At 37.1% G+C, this 21,548-nt stretch overlaps 1 protein-coding gene across 2 annotated transcripts in view; it reads left to right on the top strand.

Moving 5' to 3' along the window:
• Positions 1 to 21,548, top strand: part of RFC1 (replication factor C subunit 1) — a 77,255-nt gene that overhangs the window by 15,510 nt on the left and 40,197 nt on the right. Inside the window, exons 3-4 of one of the 2 annotated variants that reach the window (XM_070791312.1) lie at positions 3,257 to 3,332; positions 6,758 to 6,880. In XM_070791312.1, coding sequence (XP_070647413.1) covers positions 3,257 to 3,332; positions 6,758 to 6,880 — 199 coding nt within the window. Of the gene's footprint in view, positions 1 to 3,256; positions 3,333 to 6,757; positions 6,881 to 17,531; positions 17,575 to 21,548 lie in introns of those variants that run through there. The other variant, XM_070791313.1, reaches the window with a different exon arrangement.

Here is a 21,548-nt window from a genome sequence, read left to right as displayed (position 1 = left end):
TCTTTAATTAATATTTTTATTTATTTAATTGTTTAAATGCACCCAGTCTTAGTTGCAGCACACAGGATCCTTTTCATCTTTGTCGGCAGCATGCAGGATCTTTAGCTGTGGCATGCAAATTTTTAGTTATTGCATGTAAAATCTAGTTCTCTGAGCAAGGATTGAACCCAGACCCCCTGCATTGGGAGTATGGAGTCTTAGCCACTGGACAACCAGGGAAGTCCCTTATACCATTTTCTGTAAATCTGAAGAATTTTCTTAAGCATTTTTTGTAGAATAGGCTTGGCAGCAAATTCTGTAAGTTTTTGTTTATCTAAAAATGTCTTTATTTTGTCTCCGTTCTTGATATTTTTGCTGGATATAGAGTTTTGGATTGATAGTTTTTGTTTCAGCACTGTAAAGGTGTTCCATTCCTTGTTTTTGGTCTCCATTTTTTTCTGGTGAGATGTTAGCAGTCATTTATATTGTTTTCTCTTGTATGTATTGTATTATTTTCTCATGCTTCTTTAAAAGACTTTATCTTTGAGTTTCAGCCTTGCCCATGGTGTACTTGGGTGTAGTTTTCTTTTTTTTATACTGTTTAGGGTTTCTGAGCTTCTGAGTCTGTAAATTTATATCTTTTTTTGAATTTGGTAATTTTTTACCATTGTTTCTTCAAATATATTTCTGCTTTATTCTCTCCTCTTCTTAGAAGAGTCCTTATATATATACACACACACGCATACACGCATATGCCCCCCCACACACATATGTATCTATATTAGAATTTTGGAATTGCACTACAGATAATTGAGGCTTGTGGTTGTTTAGTCCCTCAGTCGTGTCTTACTCTGCGATCCCATGGACTGTAGCACGCCAGGCTTCCCTGTCCTTCACTCCCAGAGTTTGCTCAAACTCATGCCCATTGAGTCAGTGATGCCATCTAACCATCTCATCCTCTGTCATCCCATTCTCCTCCCACCTTCAATCTTTCCCAGCATCAGGGTCTTTTCAGATGAGTTAGTTCTTTACATCAGGTGGCCAAAGTATTGGAGTTGCAGCTTCAACATCAGTCCTTCCAATGAACACCCAGGACTGATCTCCTTTAGGATGGACTGGTTGGATCTCCTTGCAGTCCAAGGGACTCTCAAGAGTCTTCTCCAACACCACAGTTCAAAAGCATCAATTCTTCAGTGCTCATCTTTATAGTTCAACGCTAAAATCCATACATGACCACTGGAAAAACCATAGCCTTGACTAGACAGACCTTTGTTGACGAAGTAATGTCTCTGCTTTTGAATATGCTGTCTAGGTTGGTCATAACTTTCTTTCTAAGGAGTAAGTGTCTTTTAATTTCATGGCTGCAGTCACCATCTGCAGTGATTTTGGAGCCCAAAAAAATAGTCTGCCACTGTTTCCACTGTTTCCTCATCTGTTTGCCATGATCTTTGTTTTCTGAATGTTGAGCTTTAAGCCAACTTTTTCACTCTCCACTTTCACTTTCATCAAGAGGCTTTTGAGTTCCTCTTCACTTTCTGCCATAAGGGTGGTGTCATCTGCATATCTGAGGTTATTGACATTTCTCCCAGCAATCTTGATTCCAGCTTGTGCTTCTTCCAGTCCAGCATTTCTCATGATGTACTCTGCATAGAAGTTAAATAAGCAGGGTGACAATATACAGCCTTGACGGACTCCTTTTCCTATTTGGAACCAGTCTATTGTTCCATGTCCAGTTCTAACTGTTGCTTCCTGACCTGCATACAAATTTCTCAAGAGGCAGGTCAGGCGGTCTGGTATTCCCATCTCTTTCAGAATTGTCCACAGTTTATTGTGATCCACACAGTCAAAGGCTTTGGCATAGTCAATCAAGCAGAAATAGATGTTTTTCTGGAACTCTCTTGCTTTTTCTATGATCCAGCGGATGTTGGCAATTTGATCTGTGGTTCCTCTGCCTTTTCTAAAACCAGCTTTAACATCAGGAAGTTCACGGTTCACATATTGCTGAAGCCTGGCTTGGAGAATTTTGAGCATTACTTTACTAGCATATGAGATGCGTGCAACTGTGCGGTAGTTTGAGCATTCTTTGCATTGCCTTTCTTTGGGATTGGAATATTTTTAGTTTTTTGAAAAACCTCCATACTGTTTTTCATAGTGGCTGCTCCAATTTACAGTTCCACCAACATTGCACAAGGGTTCCCTTTTATCCACATCCACACCAGCGTTTGTGATCTCTTTATCTTTTTGATGATGGGTCTGGCCTAGTCTGCAGGGTTTCTCAGGTGGCACTCTAGTGGTAAAGAACCCGTGTGCCAGTGCAGGAGACCTGAGAGATGCGGGTTCGATCTCTGGGTTGGAAAAATACCCTGGAGAAGGAAATGGCAACCCACTCCAGTATTCTTATTTGGAAAATCCACATGGACAGAGGAGTCTGGCGGGCTACAGTCCATAAGGTCGCAAAGAGTCGGACATGACTGAAATGACTTAGCATGCACGCACACACTGGCTTATTCTTCAGTCTCTGCTACTGCTGCTGCTAAGTCGCTTCAGTCGTGTCCGACTCTGTGCGACCCCACAGACGGCAGCCCACCAGGCTCCCCATCCTCAGGATTCTCCAGGCAAGAACACTGGAGTGGGTTGCCATTTCCTTGCTTCCCTTGTGGCTCAGACAGTAAAGTGTCTTCCTCAGTGCAGGAGACCTAGGTTCAATCCCTGGGTCGGGAAGATCTCCTGGAGAAGGAAATAGCAACCCACTCTAGTACTCTTGCCTGGAAAATTTCCGTGGACTGAGGAGTTTGGTAGGCTATAGTCCATGGGGTCGCAAAGAGTTGGACACGACTGAGCAACTTCATTTTCACTTTCTCCAATGCATGAAAGTGAAAAGTGAAAGTGAAGTCACTCAGTCGTGTCCGACTCCGCATGACCCCACAGATGGCAGCCTACCAGGCTCCTCAGTCCATGGGATTTTCCAGTCAAGACTACTGGAGTGGGGTGCCATTGCCTTCTCCATTCTTTAGCCTAATTAGGGGATTATTGACATTTGGGGTGAGATAATTCATTATTGTGAAGGACTGTCCTGTGCATTGTAGAATGTTTAATAGCATCCCTTATCTACCCGTTATATACCTGTAACACCCCGACCCCAGTATGACAAGTGAAAATGTTTCCTGTAGGGGCAGGGTTTCTCTGGTTGTGAACTATTGAGCTCAAATCTAACAAGGAAAAAATAGGTAAGTTATATAGGCTTCCTTGTATTCTAACTATACTGTGATGTTTATAGGTAAATAGTTCTTGTAAAGAAGATGAATTCAAGCCAAAGCAGTCAAACAAGAAAAAGAGGATCATCTATGATTCGGGTAATATTTCTTTTCAGGAGTTTTCAAGTTTAAAAATTTTCATTTTGTATCTGTTAGAGCTGATGTTCTGTATAATGTTAATAGGTGCTGTGAGAAGAGGCTCTGTGTTCAAGTAAAGTTGAAAACAACTTTTATTATTACTAGAGAATTTATCAGAGCTGAAATATGTTAATAAAGTTTTGTTCTGTAGAGAGGTGGTATATATGGCGTGTCTGAAACTTACTTTGAATATGCTAAAGTATTTGTATTAACTTCTCTTTCAGCTGAGGTTCTTGGAAACTGAATTTGAAAAAGAGTGCCATAAAATGTTGCTTTACAAACGAAGATCTAAAACTTCATTTTTATCCTTTTGATTTGGTCCTTTTTTGTTGCAGTTAAAAAGAAACAAACACACTTTAAAAACTTTGACTATAAGATTGACTTAAAAAATATGAGGGTTGGGGTTCTGACACCCCTTGCAATTGAAAATCTACATACAACTTTTGATTCCCCCAAAACTTAAATACTAATAGCCTACTGTTGATTAGAAACCTTGCCAATACCATAAACTGTCAGTTAACACATATTTTGTATGTTATATGTATTTTATACTGTATTCTTGCAATAAAGTAAGCTGCTGCTAAGTCACTTCAGTTGTGTCCGACCTTGTGTGACCCATAGACGACATCCCACCAGGCTCCCCCGTCCTTGGGATTCTCAAGGCAAGAACACTGGAGTGGGTGCCATTTCCTTCTCTGGTGCAGGAAAGTGAAAAGTGAAAGTGAAGTTTCTCAGTCGTGTCTGACTCTTAGCGACTCCATGGACTGCAGCCCACCAGGCTCCTCCGTCCATGGGATTTTCCAGGCAAGAGTACTGGAGTGGGATGCCATTGCCTTCTCCGATAAAGTAAGCTAGAGAAAAGAGAATGTTATTAAGGGAATCTTAAGAAAAATACATTTATAGTACTATACTGTATTTATTGATACTATAAGTTTATGTCATCTGTTTACAAGATGAATCTCAGTACCTACATCAATCTTGTCTAATATAATACAAAATAAAATACTCTAGATGTTATATGTATTACTACACTCTATTATAATACAGATGTAGATGTTGTACGTATTACTAACTTTTGACATCAGAAATGAAAAGATAATGTGAAAAGGAAATTCATATTTACAGGTATAACAATTCATGCTTTAATAATGAAGAAGTAGCAGTATGATTGTTTTATGGTAGCCTGGTGTAATTGATAGGATTGCTTCATGATAGCCTAGCCTATGCACTAATGAATCTGTTAACAAAATTTTGGCATACAGTATGACTGTAACATGGTCATATTCATAATACAGTATTGGAAACATTGTTACATAAAAAGAAAATCCACTTACCTGTTATGATAAATAGGCTGTTATGCAGTTTACCCAGTTACAGAGAGGCATACTTTATAGTAGTGTAATTCTTTGAAAGCAATGTTATAAAACAGAAAACTAATACAGATTAATTTTATATGAAAGATCACCTCATACCTATGTAGAGTATCTACATATATTTCATGCATTCATGACATACCTTTTTCTTAAATTTTTTATAATATTTCTAAGCTATGTGGTTTGTCTGTTTTTTCAAATTGTTGCAAATCTCCAAAATTTTTTTCAACATATTTATTTGAAAAAAATCTGTGTAGAAGTGGACATGTGCAATTCAAACCCATATTCAAGGGTTAATTGTATTTTTAAGATAGGGAACATACATTTTTATGCGTTCCTTTTATGGTATGCTAAAATAATGGTAAAAGTTTTAGATTTTGATTTTTTTGGAGAAGATCTATTCAGTATGAATTCTTAGAATTAAGAATGTAACCTAAGGAAGCATTTATAGATTATCAGGATTTTGACAGTGATAGCAAAGTTTCTAAAAAAGTAGTTGAATGTTTATAGTGAGTCTTTTACTGCTGTATATAATAAAGAATTTCAAATAAGTACATATCCCTATTCCCCAAAAGTTTACATCTTTTGGGAAAGTGGAAATATAATTGATACATTTTAGAACTGTATGAGCCAGGATTTATAAAAGCATGGTGAGAGGAAGAGGAAGGACACTGAAATTTCTGAAACTCCTGTTTTGTACCAGACATATACTAGGTATTTATACTTTGTCTTGATTTGTATTTAAGTGCTCTGGGTAATTAGACTGTGGTAGACAGAATAATCGGAGAAGACAATGGCACCCCACTCCAGTACTCTTGCCTGGAAAATCCCATGGACGGAGGAGCCTGGTAGGCTGCAGTCCATGGGGTCGCTAAGAGTCGGACACGACCGAGCAACTTCACCACTGAGCGACTTCACTTTCACTTTTCACTTTGATGTATTGGAGAAGGAAATGGCAACCCACTCCAGTGTTCTTGCCTGGAGAATCCCAGGGACGGGGGAGCCTGGTGGGCTGCCGTCTATGGGGTTGCACAGAGTCGGACACGACTGAAGCGATTTAGCAGCAGCAGCAGACATCTTTAGCAGTCCCTAAAGATGCCCACACCCTAATTACTAGAACCTGTGAATATGTTCAGTTGTATGGCAGAAGAGGTGATATTAAAATTATAGGTGACATTAAGGTTGATAATCAGTTGACCTTAATGTAGGGAGATTATCTGGATGGGCCCAGTGTAGTCACAAAGAAGAGCAAGGCAGAAGAGGTTTAGAAATTGACTGTGGAAGGAGGTCAGAAAACTGGAGAGATGGCAGTGTGAGAAGGACTTGGCCTAATGATGGGGTCTTTGAAGATGGAGGAAGGGAGGGGGCTATGAGCTGAGGAATGCTTGCAGTCACTAGAAACTGGAAAAGGCAAGGAAATGGATTCTTCCGTATAGTATCCAGAAGGGATCACAGCAGTCCTAATGCTTGATTTTAATTCAGAGACCCAAGTTGGGTTTCTGACCTCCAGAACTGGGAATAATACATTTGTGTTGTTTTAAGCGAGTAAGTTTGTGTTGATTTGTTACCACAGCAATAGAAAGGCTTAACCACTGGGTAGTGATAATCTATCAGAATTTAAAAAAGAGATTTGTTTGGAAAAGAATCTTGATTAATTAAAAGGACTTGATTAATAATAATCACTTTAATTCCCTGGTAGTCTAGTGGTTAGGACTTGGTGCTTTCACTGCTGTGGGCTCAGGTTCGATCCCTGGTTGAGCTAAGATCCCACAGGCTGTGTTTCATGGGAAATAAAATAAAATAAAATAAAAACCCCACTTTAAAAGCACACTATATGGGGGTAGGGTGGGAGGGAGGTCCAAGAGGATGTATGAATATAGCTGATTCACTTGTTAGCAGAAACTAACACAAGGTTATAAAGCAGTGATATATTCCAGTAAAAAACTTAAAAATAAAAGCACACTATATTCATACTATTTCGTTTCAGAGTTTTTATTTTCCTCTTGTATTCAGATTCAGAATCAGAGGAAACAGTACAGGTAAAAAATGCCAAAAAGCGACCGGAAAAATTGCCACGGTCTTCTAAACTTGCTAAAATTCAACAGCAGGATCCTGTTACCTACATTTCAGAAACAGGTAAGGGAACTAAATATGTTTGTTTTAGAGACAAGTGCAAGGTGTCTTGTGTTCTTGAGCTTCTCTTGGTATCTAAATGTATCTCCTTCACTTTGAACCGAACTTCAGTTGCCTTTTTCTCTGTGTAGAATTGTACTTAGCAGGGGAAAGCTGTAATTATCTTTGGCATTTCCTGTGAGTTCAGGCCCAGTAACAGGGTAGTTGTTTCTTGGAATTTTTTTTAAAGTGCTCAATATCAAACCATATATGTTGATACTATGTCTTGAATCATATATTAAACTATTATTGGGTTGTTTAAAAACTTTGGTGTTTTTTTTTTACCTTTTTAAGTCGTAACAATCTTAAGTATATAATGACTATGCAAATTTGTGCCTTCTAATCTATAATCTTGTGACTTGAATTCCTTATATTCTCTGGTGACCCTAAAGATTTAATAGTGGCTTTAAAAATATGCTTGTTTTTGTGTTTATATTTATTTGATCTGTTTTGAGTGGTCCAAAAATAAGACATTTATAAATGTACACTAACCTTAAGATGTCATAGTATAAATAATTGTCATAGTATATAAATAATTGCAGTATTCTTTTATAGTGAGAGGCCCTGAATTACATTGTCATCTTAGGGGAAAAAAACTTAGGATGGATTGTTATAAAGTCATTTTGATCTGAGCATTGTTAACTCCTAGAGGAGACTGTCTTCAAATTCACAGAGCCTATTGAATCAGTTCCTAATAAAAATGCTTGGGGGCCATGAGAGCATCTGATATACCTCATTGGTTTATTCATCTTGAGGAAAACCTCTGGCAGCATTATTTTTAGCACTCAGCTACTTGTGTTGCCAGTGAAGTGAATACACCTGGTTTGAAGAGATAGGGTAAAAACCACATAATTATTTTGGGACAGCATGTTGCAACTTGTATTCAGCAGGCTTTTATTGATTGTCTTTTCCATCCTGTTTACTAGGTGCTGGGGATATAAAGGTAGGACTAAAGACTGCTAACTACTGTAGGAATTGCCTGAGGCTGCAGTATGCATTAGTTAGCATTAGTTAGAGAGCTTAATGGAGAGGGTAAGATTTGGTCTAATCCTTGAAGGATGAGCAGGTGATGGAGGGAAAGAATATGTCTGGTTGTTGTTTAATCTCTCAGTTGTGTCTGACTTTTGCTACCCAATGGACTGTAGCCTGTCATGCTCCTCTGTCCATGGGATTTCCCAGGTAAGAATACTGGAGTGGATTGCCCTTCTTTTCTCCAGAGGAATCTTCCTGACCCAGGGGTCAAACCCATGTCTCCTGCATTGGCAGGCAGATTCTTTACCACTGAGCCACCAGGGAAGTCCTTCTGGTTAATAGGATGGGATTATTTAAGACAGAGCATCCAGCACAAGGCTTGATACGTTCGTAGGACCCCAAAGAGATTGCTTGCCCACATGATGAGAAATAATGAGTGGTATATGAGGCCAATTTAGGGAAGACCTTGAAAACTAGGTGGAAGAATTTAGTTTAATGTAGCAGGGAAAATGGAAAAATAATAATTGAGGAGGCTGAGACTCTTACGGTAATCTATGAGTGAAGTAATAAGTATTTTAAAAAGGTACCAATAGTAAGGGACTGATCTATAAACATTTGAGAGATGAGTTATAGATTAGGTTTTTGGATTGCCTGTGGTTCAGCCATGCTGTCTATGATTTACTACTAGGATAATTGGAAAGTTGATGTTATTATCCTGCTTATGTTTAATTTTTTTTTGTTATTTTCTAGCATCAGCTTTATTGAGAGAGAATTCACATACCCTCCAATTCACCTTTCATATTTTAGTGTTACTGGAATTTTATTATTTATTACATGTTTGAGCTGGTACTTGAGAGCATGAAGGTACCCATGGTAGACAAATTGGTCAGTAAGTAGGGAATGAAACAGGATAACACAGTCCCTGTGTTATAGAAAGAAGCTGAAAGAAGCCCTGCCTGGGGGATACATCCTTGGTTCCCATCTAACTCTAAAGAGCTAAAGGTCAGTGACTGCCTCCCTTTCTGTAAAGCAGAAACTCTAATTGAATGGGACAATTGGGACGACTTAACAGGGTGATGCACAGCAAAGGGCCAGACCCAGTGCCTGAAACGTAAATAGCCAGCTGTCAAAGGGAAAAATAAAAACAAAAGAAGCCCACACATGAGCTTTGCAGGCTCTCTGAAACATTTGCATATTTGATAAAGTTGTTCAAATACCAAAGGGAAAATCTAAGTGGCATGAGCATATTTTCTATAACATTTTTTGTAAGCTGAGATGTTTCTTCATTATGGCTGGTGGCAGGTTGACTTTTGAACCTGTTTTGTTGCTAAATATGTGCTCAGGCACGTTGTGCAAATGCAGTCTTCCATTAAAGGGCCCCCTCTTAACATCTGGCCACCTTTGTCAAGTTTTAAATATGTGGGAGGGATGGTAAAACGGGTAAGGTGATAGGTTTATTATGTAACTGAAGGTGGTGTGATCAGGCTTTCCCAGTGACACCCTGAAAACGTCAAAGTTAGTGGGCAGACAGCAATGGCCTTCAACCGGGGATCAAGGCTGTCCTTATCTTGTGATTTTTAGGTACACAGAAAGGTCAGACAATTTAAACTCTAGCCACTGATTTTCTTTAACATGGGACTGTTTATTTCAGACCAAGTATTTTTGAATGTTATTTTCTGAGGAGATAACTGACATCTTATCTGAAAATTTTATGACCATTAGACAGTATTTTAGGTCATTCTGCCAAGGGTATGTGCGTGTGAAAGTGAATGTTGTCTCCTGGTTTTATCAAAGAATCTTGGGGTACAACGTATCCATCTAATATGATGCTATTTTCTCCTTTTTCTTAGAATTGAGATATAGGAAAGAAGCTAACTTTTTTTTTTGCCTGTTTTATCTTCTCATACTTTTTTATACCTTCGAATGATAGGTGAATAGGAGAAAGATAAGCCCTTTTCCTTCCCTTCATAAAAGAGAATGAGACTGTTAAAAAGAAGTCTGTTCAGAAGACTGTTAGAATAATGAGATCAGAAATAAAATGAGTTTGTAAAACAGAAAAGTGCAGCTTGAAATAAACTTGAAATTTCTTGACCACAAAATAATCGTTTTATTCATTTTTAAAGCTAAATCTATAATTTTTCAATGATTATGAATAAATATTCATATTATAAATATAAACATTTATCATAAATTTAAATAAAATATGTGTGGTAACAATAGTTTACAAATAAAAATTCTAACCTAAAATTGTTTTTTTATTTTATTTTTTTTGGAGTTTGGAGCTTCTTGTGGAGAAGAATTATATGATTCAGTTTTAATAACCTATTCCTAAAGAAATGATTTTGCTTTACTATTCCATATTTTATCTTTTATAAATCAGCTTTTTTTTTTTTTCCTTATAGTATAGCATGTATAGTGATTAAGAGCATGAGCTCTTGAGTTAAACCTCCTACTGCCTGGGTTAAACCTTCCCTATGTCCTATTTTCCTTGTTTGTAAAATGAGGGTATTACTAGTGCCAGCATCAGAGGCTTTTGTGCTTGATCAGATGAGATAATGCTGGACAAGCACTTAAAGTAGGGTCTGGTACATATGAGATGTTTTGACTTGATTGTTTACCTACATCTGCCTTTAAAGATTATGCTAAAGACATTTGCTTTTGCTTAGCTATTTAGGGCTTCTTTTGATTATATAACGGTGCTTCAGAAATTTAGAAACTGTATTTGACCCACTTATGTTACAGATGCTCTCTGATCAATGTAGGAACTACTACGTGTGTCTGTGGAGCACTTGAAATGTGATTAGCCCAAATGGAAAAGGTGGTATGTGTGAAGTGTAGACTTCAAAGACTTTAAAAAAAGATAAATTATCTTATTAATACTTATTTAGCATCTGTTACATGTTGAAATCATCTGAATATTTTTGGATAGATGAAATATATTGTTAAAGTTAGTTTCATCTGTTTGTTTCTACTTTTTATCTATTCTTTCTACTTTTTAAAATGTGGATCACATTTTATTTCTGTTGCATAGTGCTTTATAAACAATGAGAAATATATTTAGGAAATAACATTACTTTAGAAAATAACCTACTTAACCTACTTCAGGTGCTTTTGTTTGTATTATCATATGAGTCTTTAGGCTGTATTATTATACAGGTCTTCAGGCTTGCCATTTAGCTCCATGACATAGTTTTCATCATCACTTTGTTTGACTAAACTTATCTTCTAATACTTACTGATTTTTAAAGTACTTTAACTACATTAGTTTCCCAGATTATAGGAAAGGGAAAAAGTTCTTTATATTATACATATCTTCATAGCAACTGTTGACTGTAGTGGGATGTTTTTGAAGGTTGGTAAAAATCCAAAGTACTGGGTAAATATATTTACTTTTAGCTGTTTAATGAAGTGAGAGACCTTGAGTTTTGTTTGGCAAAAGGTGACCTTTTATTATGCAGTTTCATCAGGAGCTGTGGGTGTTTGCTTGAAAATAGGGTTTTCTATGTCTTGAGAATTATTTATGACTGGTAATTTAAAAAAGTAAATTTTTTTATTGAAGTATAGTTGATTTGCAATGTTGTATTAGTTATAGGTGTACTGCAGAGTGAATCAGTTATGCATATATCTACTCTTTTCTAGATACTTCTCCCGTATAGGTTATTACAGCGTATTGAGTAGAGTTCCTGTGCTATATTATAGGTCCTTATTTATTATCTATTTTATATATAGTAGTATGTGTATGTCAATGCCAATCTTCCAGTTTATCCCCCCTTCCTCCTCTAGTAACCATAAGTTTGTTTTCTCTATCTGTGACTCTTTCTGTTTTGTAAATAAGTTCTTTTTTTTTTTAGGTTTCACATATGTGCAATATCATGATATTTGTTTTTCTCCGTCTGACACACTTCGTTCAGTATGACAGTTTCTACGTCTACCCGTGTTGCTGCAAGTGGCATTATTTCATTCTTTTTCATGACCGAGTAATATTCCATTGTGTATATGCACCACACATTCTTTATCTCCTCCTCTGTTGGTGGACGTTTAGGTTGCTTCCATGTCTTGGCTTTTGTAAATAGTACTACAGTGAATATTGGGGTGCATGTCCCTTTTGGAATTAAGATTTTCTCTGGGTATATGCCCAGGAGTGGGATTGCTGAATCATATAGTAGTTCTACACTTAGTTTTTTTGTATCAGTTTACATTCCTAGCAACAGTGTCGAAGACATCCCTTTTCTCTACACTCTCTCCAGCATTTATTATTTGTAGACTTTCTGTTAATGGTCATTCTGACCTGTGTGAGGTGATACCTTGCTATATTGTAGGTTTGATTTGTATTTCTCTAATAATTAGTGATGTTGAACATATTTTCATATAATTTTTAGCCATTTGTATGTCTTTTTTGGAAAAATGTCTATTTAGATCTGCCCATTTTTTGATTGGGTTTGGGTTTTTTTTTATATTGAGCTGCATGAACTGTTTGTATATTTTGGAGATTTAATCCTTTGTTGGTTTCTTTGTTTGCAAATATTTTCTCCCATTCTGTGGGTTTTTATGACTGGTAACTTTTAGTGAGCACATAATTCCAGAGGCAGAGTGCTCTTACAGTTAGAATTATTTGGGGAACATTAAGTGGGAAAAAATTGGGAATGTGGTGTTCCTAAGGTTTATCAGGCAGTATCCGTGACTTGGGAAAATAGCAGTAGAAAATATTACTGGAGATGTATGTGCTAATTTTTAATGACCTATAGCTTTGTGTACTGGATAAACGGAAATGGATTTTATATAGGATAGAGACCTTCTCTTAGACTTTTAATGGAAACCCAGCATGACTGAGACAGAATTTCTTTGAAGTGAGAGGAAACTTAAGAATTACATTTCTTTCATTATACTTGTTCAAAAACTAATATTGATTTGTGCACTAAGACTATAAAAGAAACTAAGTTTAGGTTTTGGAGGATGAGTATTTACATTAATATTATATAAAATTATCTAAGGAACACATTCTCAGTGAAAAAGAATTAATTCAAATAAAAAATATTCCATTCCTTCTTCCATCCCTTTTGCCTTACATAGCTATATAAAATGAAAGAAAGAAAGTGAAGTTGCTCAGTCATGTCTGACTCTTTGTGACCCTATGGACTATAGCCCCCCATGTTCTTCTGTCTGTGGGATTTTCCAGGCAAGAATACGGGAGTGGGTTGCCATTTCCTTATTGAGGGGATCTTTCCCACCCAGGGATTGAACTCAGGTCTCCTGCTTTGCAGGCAAACTCTTTACTATCTGAGCACCAAGGGACAGATAAAATATATGTGTATATATATATATATATAAAATATATATGTACATATATACACACATGTATGTATTTGAGAGCGGCATCTTGTAACATTTCTGTAGCTTGGTTTTTCATAACTTAATGTCTCCCTCTTTTCCTCCTTTCTTATCGCCTTTTCTCTCCTCCTTCCGTCCCCACCTGCCCCAGCCTCTCTTTCTTTCAATACAGAAAAATCCGTATCTCATTCTTTTAAACTTCTGCATTTAATTTAATAGTATGCATTTAGTTTTTCTCATACTCTTATTTTGGATATTGGATTATTATATGAATATCCTTGTTTATGCGTCATTGTAAGAGAACATATCTAACTATCAATAAATGGGCAATTCACAATGAAGAATATGATCACTTTAAAGAGAGTAGTAGGGCTTCCTTGGTGGTCCAGGGGCTAAAACTCTGTGCTCCTAATACAGGAGGCCTGAGTTCGATCCCTGGTCCGGAACTAGATCCATGTGCTCAGACCTAGTGCAGCCAAATAAATAAAATTAAAAAAAAAAAAGTATTTCTTGAGATTCAGTGGTATTCATTTTTAAGAATGTAGTTCATCCACCTATATTATGAAGAATAGAATGGGGCTTCTACTCTTTGATTCCCAGGTCCAGAAAAGGAACTTTACATTTATTCTTATTAAATTTTTTTCTGAAGCTCTTGACATTTTTATCTTGATTCCAGGCTTTTGTATTCTGATTCTGTCATCTATTTCTAAAATTTTAAATTTGAATACTTTTATTGAATAATATTAAATTCTTTGGACTCCTCTGGTGGTCCAGTGGCTAAGACTCCACACTCACAATGCAGGGGGCCGGGGTTTGATTCCTGATCTGTGAACTAGATCCCACATGCTGCAACTAAGAGTTCGCATGCTGCACCTAAAGAGCCCATATATCCTAAGACCTGGTGCAGCCAAATAAATATTTTAAAAATGTTAAATTCTCACTAATTTATTTATTTAACACATGTGATGGTTCACCATATATGCCCAGCCATGTACTGGACAATCTATAAAACAGATAAGAGAATAAAGTTCTGTCCTATTTTCAAGGGCTTATAAACTATCAGGTTATCTCTTTTAAATAATAAAAATTGTAATATAAGGAAACAATTAACAGTGATAGAAATATCTTCCAAGGATATTTGGGCATGAGAGAAATTGCTTTTATTTCGGAGGTTCAGGAAGCATTTCCTGGGAGAGAGATTCAATTTGTAAACTTTCATAGATTTACTTAAACTAGATTGTTACTACCTAGTATTGTGTTGTAGCTTGTATTTTCTTAATTATAGTGTCATCTGTGTAGGAATCTCTTACTCTACTTGAAACCCCTGTGTCCACAGTGAAAGGCAGGGGGAGCGCGACCATAATAATGTTAACATATGTTTTGTCTCGTATGGTATTGTAAATTTTTTTCAAAGCAGTGTTTTACAGACTTCATGAACAGAATAACATTATTATATGGCTTTTATTTTTTATCTGTCTCATTGATCTTTAAAACTACCTTATATTCAGGGCTGATTTACCTTAGGAAAACTTACTTTCGAAAGAATCAACTTTCAAACCATTACACAAACCTTCACTGTGGATGAATTCTGTAGTTCTTTGGAGGTCCCCATCCACTTTTTTTTTTTTTTTTTCATATCATCTGATTTCATATCTTCTAATTTGATGAACCTATCTATGTACATTTTCTGGATCATAGTAAAATGCAGGAGATACAGGTTCAATCCCTGGCTCAAGAAGATCCCCTGGAGTAGGAAATGGCAACCCTCTGTAAGTAATCTTACCTGGAGAATTCCATGGGTAGAGGAGCCTGGTGGGCTGTAGTCCATGGGCCAAAAAGAGTTGGACATTACTGAGTGACTGAGCGCACGTGTGCACACACACAAAGAAACCTTTTCCAAAATGGACATGATCCATTATCAGCACCCTGGATACAGCTTTTCAATTTCTTTTGAATAGCTGTTCAATTACTTATGAACTTCAGAAACCACTGTTACTTATCTTGTATTTCTCCATTTTGCCATAAATCAGTACTTCTCAATCAAGGGTGATTTTGCCTCCCAGGGAAACTTTGGCATATCTCGAGTGCTATTTTTGGTTATCACAACTGGTGGATCCTGTAGCATCCCCTTGGTAGAGGCCAGAGACATTATTAAACATCCTACAATGCAAAATGTCAATAATGCAGAGGTTAAAAACCCTGCCATGGCCTATCAGAAGACAGTTTTGGTAGATTCTTTGTTGAAATCCAGACATCCCTGTTTCTAGTATTCTTATCTACTAGTCCTGTACCTCAAGGAATAAATGATGGCTTAGGCCAGTGTAGTTTAGTGTCAGTGAGTCCTCTGCTTCTATTAAATACTTTTTTTTGTTTTAGTTTTTTAATTGATGTGTGGTTGATCTGCAGTGTTGTGTTAATATCTGCTGTACAGCAAAGTAGTTCAGTTATACATATATGCACATTCTTTTTCATATTTTTTCCATCACAGTATGTTGATTATAGTTCCCTGTGCTATACAGTAGGACCTTGTTGCTTATCCATTCTATATATCATAGTTTGCGTCTGCTAACCCCAAACTCCCAGTGAAGCCCTTCTCCACCTCTGTCCCCTTTGGCAACCACAAGTTTATTCTCTGTAAGTCTGTTTCTGTTCTGTAGATAAGTTCATTTGTGATATATTTTAGATTCCACATGTAGGTTGTATCATACAGTATTTGTCTTTTTCTTTTTGACTTCACTTAATATGATAATCTGTAGTTGCGACCATATGGCTGCAGATGGCATTATTTTATTCCTTTTCATGGCTGAGTAGTATTCCATTGTATGTATGTACCATGTCTCCTTTATCCATTCATCTGTCAGTGGGCATTTAGGTCGTTTCCATGTCTTGGCTATTGTGCATACTGCTGCTTTGAGCGTTGGGTGGGGATGGGGGTGTGAATGTATCTTTTTGAGTTACAATTTTGTCTGGATATATGCCCAGGAGTGAGATTGCTGGGTCATGTGGTAGTTCTGGCTTTTTAGTTTTTTGAGTAACCTCAATACTGTTTTCCATATTGGCTGCACCAGCTCACATTCCTACCACAGTGTACAAGCGTCCCCTTTTCTCCACCCCCTCTCCAGTATTTGTTATTTGTAGACTTTTTAATGATGGCCATTCTGACTCGTGTGAGGTGGTATCTCATTGTGGTTTTGATTTGCATTTTTGTAATAATTTGCAGTGTTGAGCATCTTTTCATGTGCCTGTTGTTTTAGTTGCCAAGTTGTGTCCAGCTCTTTTGTGACCCCATGGACTATATTGCCTGCCAGGCTCCTCTGCCCATGGGATTTCCCAGGCAAGAATACTAGAGTCGGCTGCCGTTTGCTTCTCCAGGGGATCTTCCCAATTCCGGCATTGAACCTACATCTCCTGCATTCACAGGCGGATTCTTTACCACTGAGCCGCCAGGAAAGCCTGCATGTGCCTGTTTGCCATCTGTAAATATTCTTCTTTTGAACTATTCTTGATATTGATGCATAGAATTGTCACCAAACCTTTTTGGTTCTATTGTAGTTGGGGATTTGCCTTTTTCGTTTTGAAATTAGGACTCCACTTCTACTCTTTAATCTTTAGAGACTTCTTCCATTTTATGTCATGATTCACAGGTCACTGATACCCTTTAGTAATTTTTATTCACAGATTTATTTTGACTAAAGCATCATTATAAGAGCTCAATGCTTTTTTAAAAATATAAATTTATTTATTTTAATTGGAGGCTAACTACTTTACAATATTGTATAGATGCTTTCTTGAAATATTTTTTGCCTACTTTGCCCTTTATTCCTCTTTCAATATTTGACCTAAAAAACTTTAGTGGCATATGGAGAGGGAGAATTTAAAAGGACATACTGAATAGTGAAGCACTAGAGTATCTGGAATGATCATTTGTCTGAAGCAGCTCTGAAAGTGAGCAGACTGTTGGTTGTTATCGTGACATGTATTTTGTTGTCAGGCACTTGTGAAACTAGGAGAGATACAGGATTGTATTCCAAAACGCTAAGTAGGATTATGTTATGAAAATGTCAGCAAGTACTAATAAAACAATATATGGTGATTTATGCTTAAGTGTTACACCGAAACCACAGTCGTTCGTTCTCTCACATGCAGGGACTTGGAATGTGAATAGAAGTGGGGAATTGCGTTGTTGAACCACTCCCTAAACGCTTCTGGTCAGTCAGCTTTCCTTCTATAACTGGTTTCATGCCTTAGAAGCTCTGGAAAATGTACCTGTGGCCAGTTGTCCAAGCCTTCCCTCCCCTAACTCCAAACCTCCTTTTTCTTTTCCTGAGAGATGCAATGGAGATGGAGGAAGGAGGCCAGTAAGTAGTAAAGTATTCCACTGTCTTCTCCTGTATTGTGCTTTCTTAGTAATTGAAACCAGCTGTGACTTTCCATGGACTGTTATTCCTGCTGTGGTGGGGACTCTGTGGTAGATAACATCACAGCACAAGTCAGTGCTTTTATCTCTTAGTGATAAATATCATTGCTTACCTACCTCACTCTATACCTCATGGATTATTAAATATTTTTATTCTTAAGATATAACTGACTCCATTTGATTGTAAGAGGATTTATTAGTAAAGAATCATGATATCTTTAATTTTTTGATTAAAGATGGTCAGTCTTAGTTTTATTTCATTATACTGAGAGCTGTCTGATTTACCACAGAGTATCTGATTCTCACACTCCATAAGTTTTGCAGAGGTGGTATGTGTAATTTATCTTCTATCCACTTAATTGACAGATATTTATTGAAGATTTGAAATATGCATGAACCTTTCTCTTTGTCTATAACCAAAGTTACAGTTGGGATTTTTAACTCACGGAGGTATTAAAAAAGCACTTAGTAGAGAAAAGCTCTAAAGACTCAGATTCCCTTTTTAGCTTTTGACTTGTTGCAAAATAAATTATTATAAATCTCTGTAACCAGATTCTCTAGCATGGTCTCCATTAATTTGGTTTCTGTGTGTTTCACACTGAAGGAAAAAAATCAGAATCCCAGACTCTGAGCAGTAGGAACGTCAGAATTAGATTTTTTTAGAGAGCTGCACATTATTTTTTTGCTGTTTTATTTGTTACCCTTTTAAATAAATGAATGTATCTAACTCAGAGTGGCAAAGCAATCTTCTTTCCTAGGCAGTTTCTCTGCTGTGTGTTGGATAATGCTAGTTTACGTGGTGACTGTTACCATGTTTGAGGTTATGTTGTATATAAATAAAAATAAATGGTGTTTTTCAAAGGAGTCAAATATCCTGGGGGGAGATTCTGAGTGTTCAATTGCCAAATTTTCAAGTAGGTCACAGAAATTTGACTTAGATTTATTTATCACTACTTTATTATAAGTTTCTGGGAAGAAGAGAACACAATTTTGCCTTTGGCTTCTGACAAGGCAGAACAAATTTAGGTTCATTAGAAAACAAGAATAAATGTTAAAAAAAGGAAAACAACCATAACTTTATTTGGCATGTTTCATCCCTATACACTGTGTAGAATTGTAAAATACTTATTTTACGTGAGGTTGGTCATAACAACACCTGTTAAATGATGGTCTTTGTCAAGCAGCTAGTTGCATTGTTCTAATCCCTGGCCTTTTTTGCCTTCTAGAACTTCATAATATTTTGGTACAGCTTTTGAAATATCTAGGAGGAGCCGTGGGCTGCTGTCCATGGGGTTGCACAGAGTTGGACACAACTGAAGCGACTTGGCATGCATGCATGCATTGGAGAAGGAAATGGCAACCCACTCCAGTATTCTTGCCTGGAAAATCCCATGGACGGAGGAGCCTGGTAGGCTGCAGCCCATGGGGTTGCAAAGAGTTGGACACGACTGAGTGTCTTCCCTTTCACTTTTCACTTTCATGCATTGGAGAAGGAAATGGCAACCCACTCCAGTGTTCTTGCCTGGAGAATCCTAGGGACGGGGGTGCCTGGTGGGCTGCTGTTTGTGGGGTCACACGGAGTCAGACACGACTGAAGTGACTTAGCAGCAGCAGCAGCAGGGCCAAAAGAGTTTTAGGGGTCTTTCCAGGTGGCATTAGTGGTAAAGAATCCACCTGCCAGTGCAGGAGACAGAAAAGGTGCAAGTTCAGTTCCTGGATCGGGAAGATCCCCTGGAATAGGAAATGGCACTCCACTTCAGTATTCTTGCCTGGAAAATCCCATGGGCAGAGGAGCCTGGTGGTCTACAGTCCATGGGGTCGCAAAGAGTTGGATAAGACTGAGCACGTGAGCTCAAAGGGATTTTAAGCTGGCTAGTTCAGAAGTCATAAGATAGAGCAGGACTGCTGCTTTGTTCAGGTTTTCTGGTGTTACCAAGGCAAGGTGACAGCATGCTCTCAGATATGCCTGTGACTTTTTCAGTGTTTACTTTGATGAAATCCTCTCTAAGAAACACAGGATCGTGAATTTGCGTTTTGGTGTTAGTTTTCCCCACACAACTATAAAGACTATGGAGAAGTGCACAAATCACAAGGCACTAAATAAGTGTTAAATCAAACGTTAATTTTTTTTTCTTCTTGCATAACTGTATTTCACTAGAATTGCTCCTGCTTTCCAGGCGCCTGAAGAACCATTTTTTAGTGTGTGGTTAGTAGAGAAAAAGGAACTTTGATACAATTTCTTCTTAGTACAATGAAAACATACTTGATATTTCATGTGGAATATTTGTTTATTTTTTTCTTGAGAATTACATTTTAGTATTTATGAAAGTGTTTATAAAATTATGTTTGTGTTTAGGTATAATATAATTTTGGAATCTATAGCTTGAAGATATTTTTAATTTTAAGTCCGTGTATTCTAAGCCAAAATTTCAGAGAGGGACTCTATTACCCTCTACCATTGTAAAGAGATCTCTAGTAGAGAAGGCTGTGAAAAGAAACTATTTTAGGGATGATGTTTAAGGCTAACTTAAAAGAACAAAGTAATACATTTTTGGTTTTCCATGAACCTGTTATATGATTGGGCTTCCCTGGTGGATCAGACAGTAAAAAAAATTTGCTTGCAATGCGGGAGACCTGAGTTTTTGATCCTTGGGTCGGGAAGATCCCCTGGAGAAGGGAATGGTATTTTTACCTGGAGAATTCCACGGACAGAGGAGCCTGGCAGGCAAGCTACAGTCCATGGGGTCGCAGAGATTCAGATACAACTGCGCAACTAACACTTTCATTTTCATTATATGATTAGATCACAATTTATATAGCCCTTCCAGTTTTAAATACTTTTGTTGCTTACATTTTTATGTTCTCAATAGTGTGATGAATATATTTGTATATAAATATTTGTCAGCACCTCTGATTCACTCTAAGAATTACTATGCTAAATGTTATGAACTTCTTTGCCAAATTGCTTTCTAGAAAAGTTGTGCTAGTTTACACTTTCATAGTTAGTGTTTATATTAGTACATACTTATCACATTCTCACCAGTACTGAGTATGGAAGCTACAAAATCTATGTGACCATTCACAGATTCTCAGAATTATAGACGGAAAGTCTGAAGAGTTTGTCTGGTCCAACATTTTATGGAGGAGGATAGTGAGTCTCAGATAATTAATTAAAATAAGTTGAAGTCAGGTTAGAATTTTAGTTTTCTGAATTTCTTATTCAGTATTGTTTTTATCAGAGAATACTGCTTTATTATTTATTGAATGTTTATTATAGCATGATGAGTTGCTATACTGGGCAGTTTGATTTTTAAAAATCTAATCTTCCCAGTAACTCAAATGGTGAGTCGTTTGAAACTGTTTTACCATTTGTAGGGAAGAGGAGCTAAAGAGGAAAATGAGAGCAGTCTTCAAATGCTGAATGTGAGAAAAGGAAAATAGGTAGAATTCACAGGGAAATATTTTGGCTTAATGTAAGGAAGAACTCTCCTAAAGAGTACAGTAGTGCTATTCACTAAAGAAAGAGGAGGCTGTGTTGAGTTTCCCTGCTCTATTTTGAAAGTGTTTAAGCCAATTCTGTGTTTGCCAGGAATGTGGAAAGCACATTCAGTACATGTGGAGTCCATCTATTGACTAAGAAAACTAGTTGACTAAAAGTAGTGGATTCTAAAGAATGTGGTAGAGTACCTGGCACGAAGTTGAATGCCCAATAATGATAGCTATTATAAATTTTTATTATGTCATATATTAGATGGATACCATGTAGTCCCTGAAGCTAGTGACAGAATAAGCAGAGATGTTAATAAGTAATGAAAGAAGTAGCAAAGAAAAATGGGGAGAGAAGCTAAAGCCAAACCTTTCTGTCTCAGAAAGCCAAAGGGACAGTTTCTAGGAGATAGTCGATTTGTTGTAAAT

This window comes from Bos indicus, chromosome 6 (assembly GCF_029378745.1).
Source record: "Bos indicus isolate NIAB-ARS_2022 breed Sahiwal x Tharparkar chromosome 6, NIAB-ARS_B.indTharparkar_mat_pri_1.0, whole genome shotgun sequence".
Taxonomy (NCBI): domain Eukaryota; kingdom Metazoa; phylum Chordata; class Mammalia; order Artiodactyla; family Bovidae; genus Bos; species Bos indicus.
This window is presented reverse-complemented; position numbering and strand designations above follow the sequence as displayed.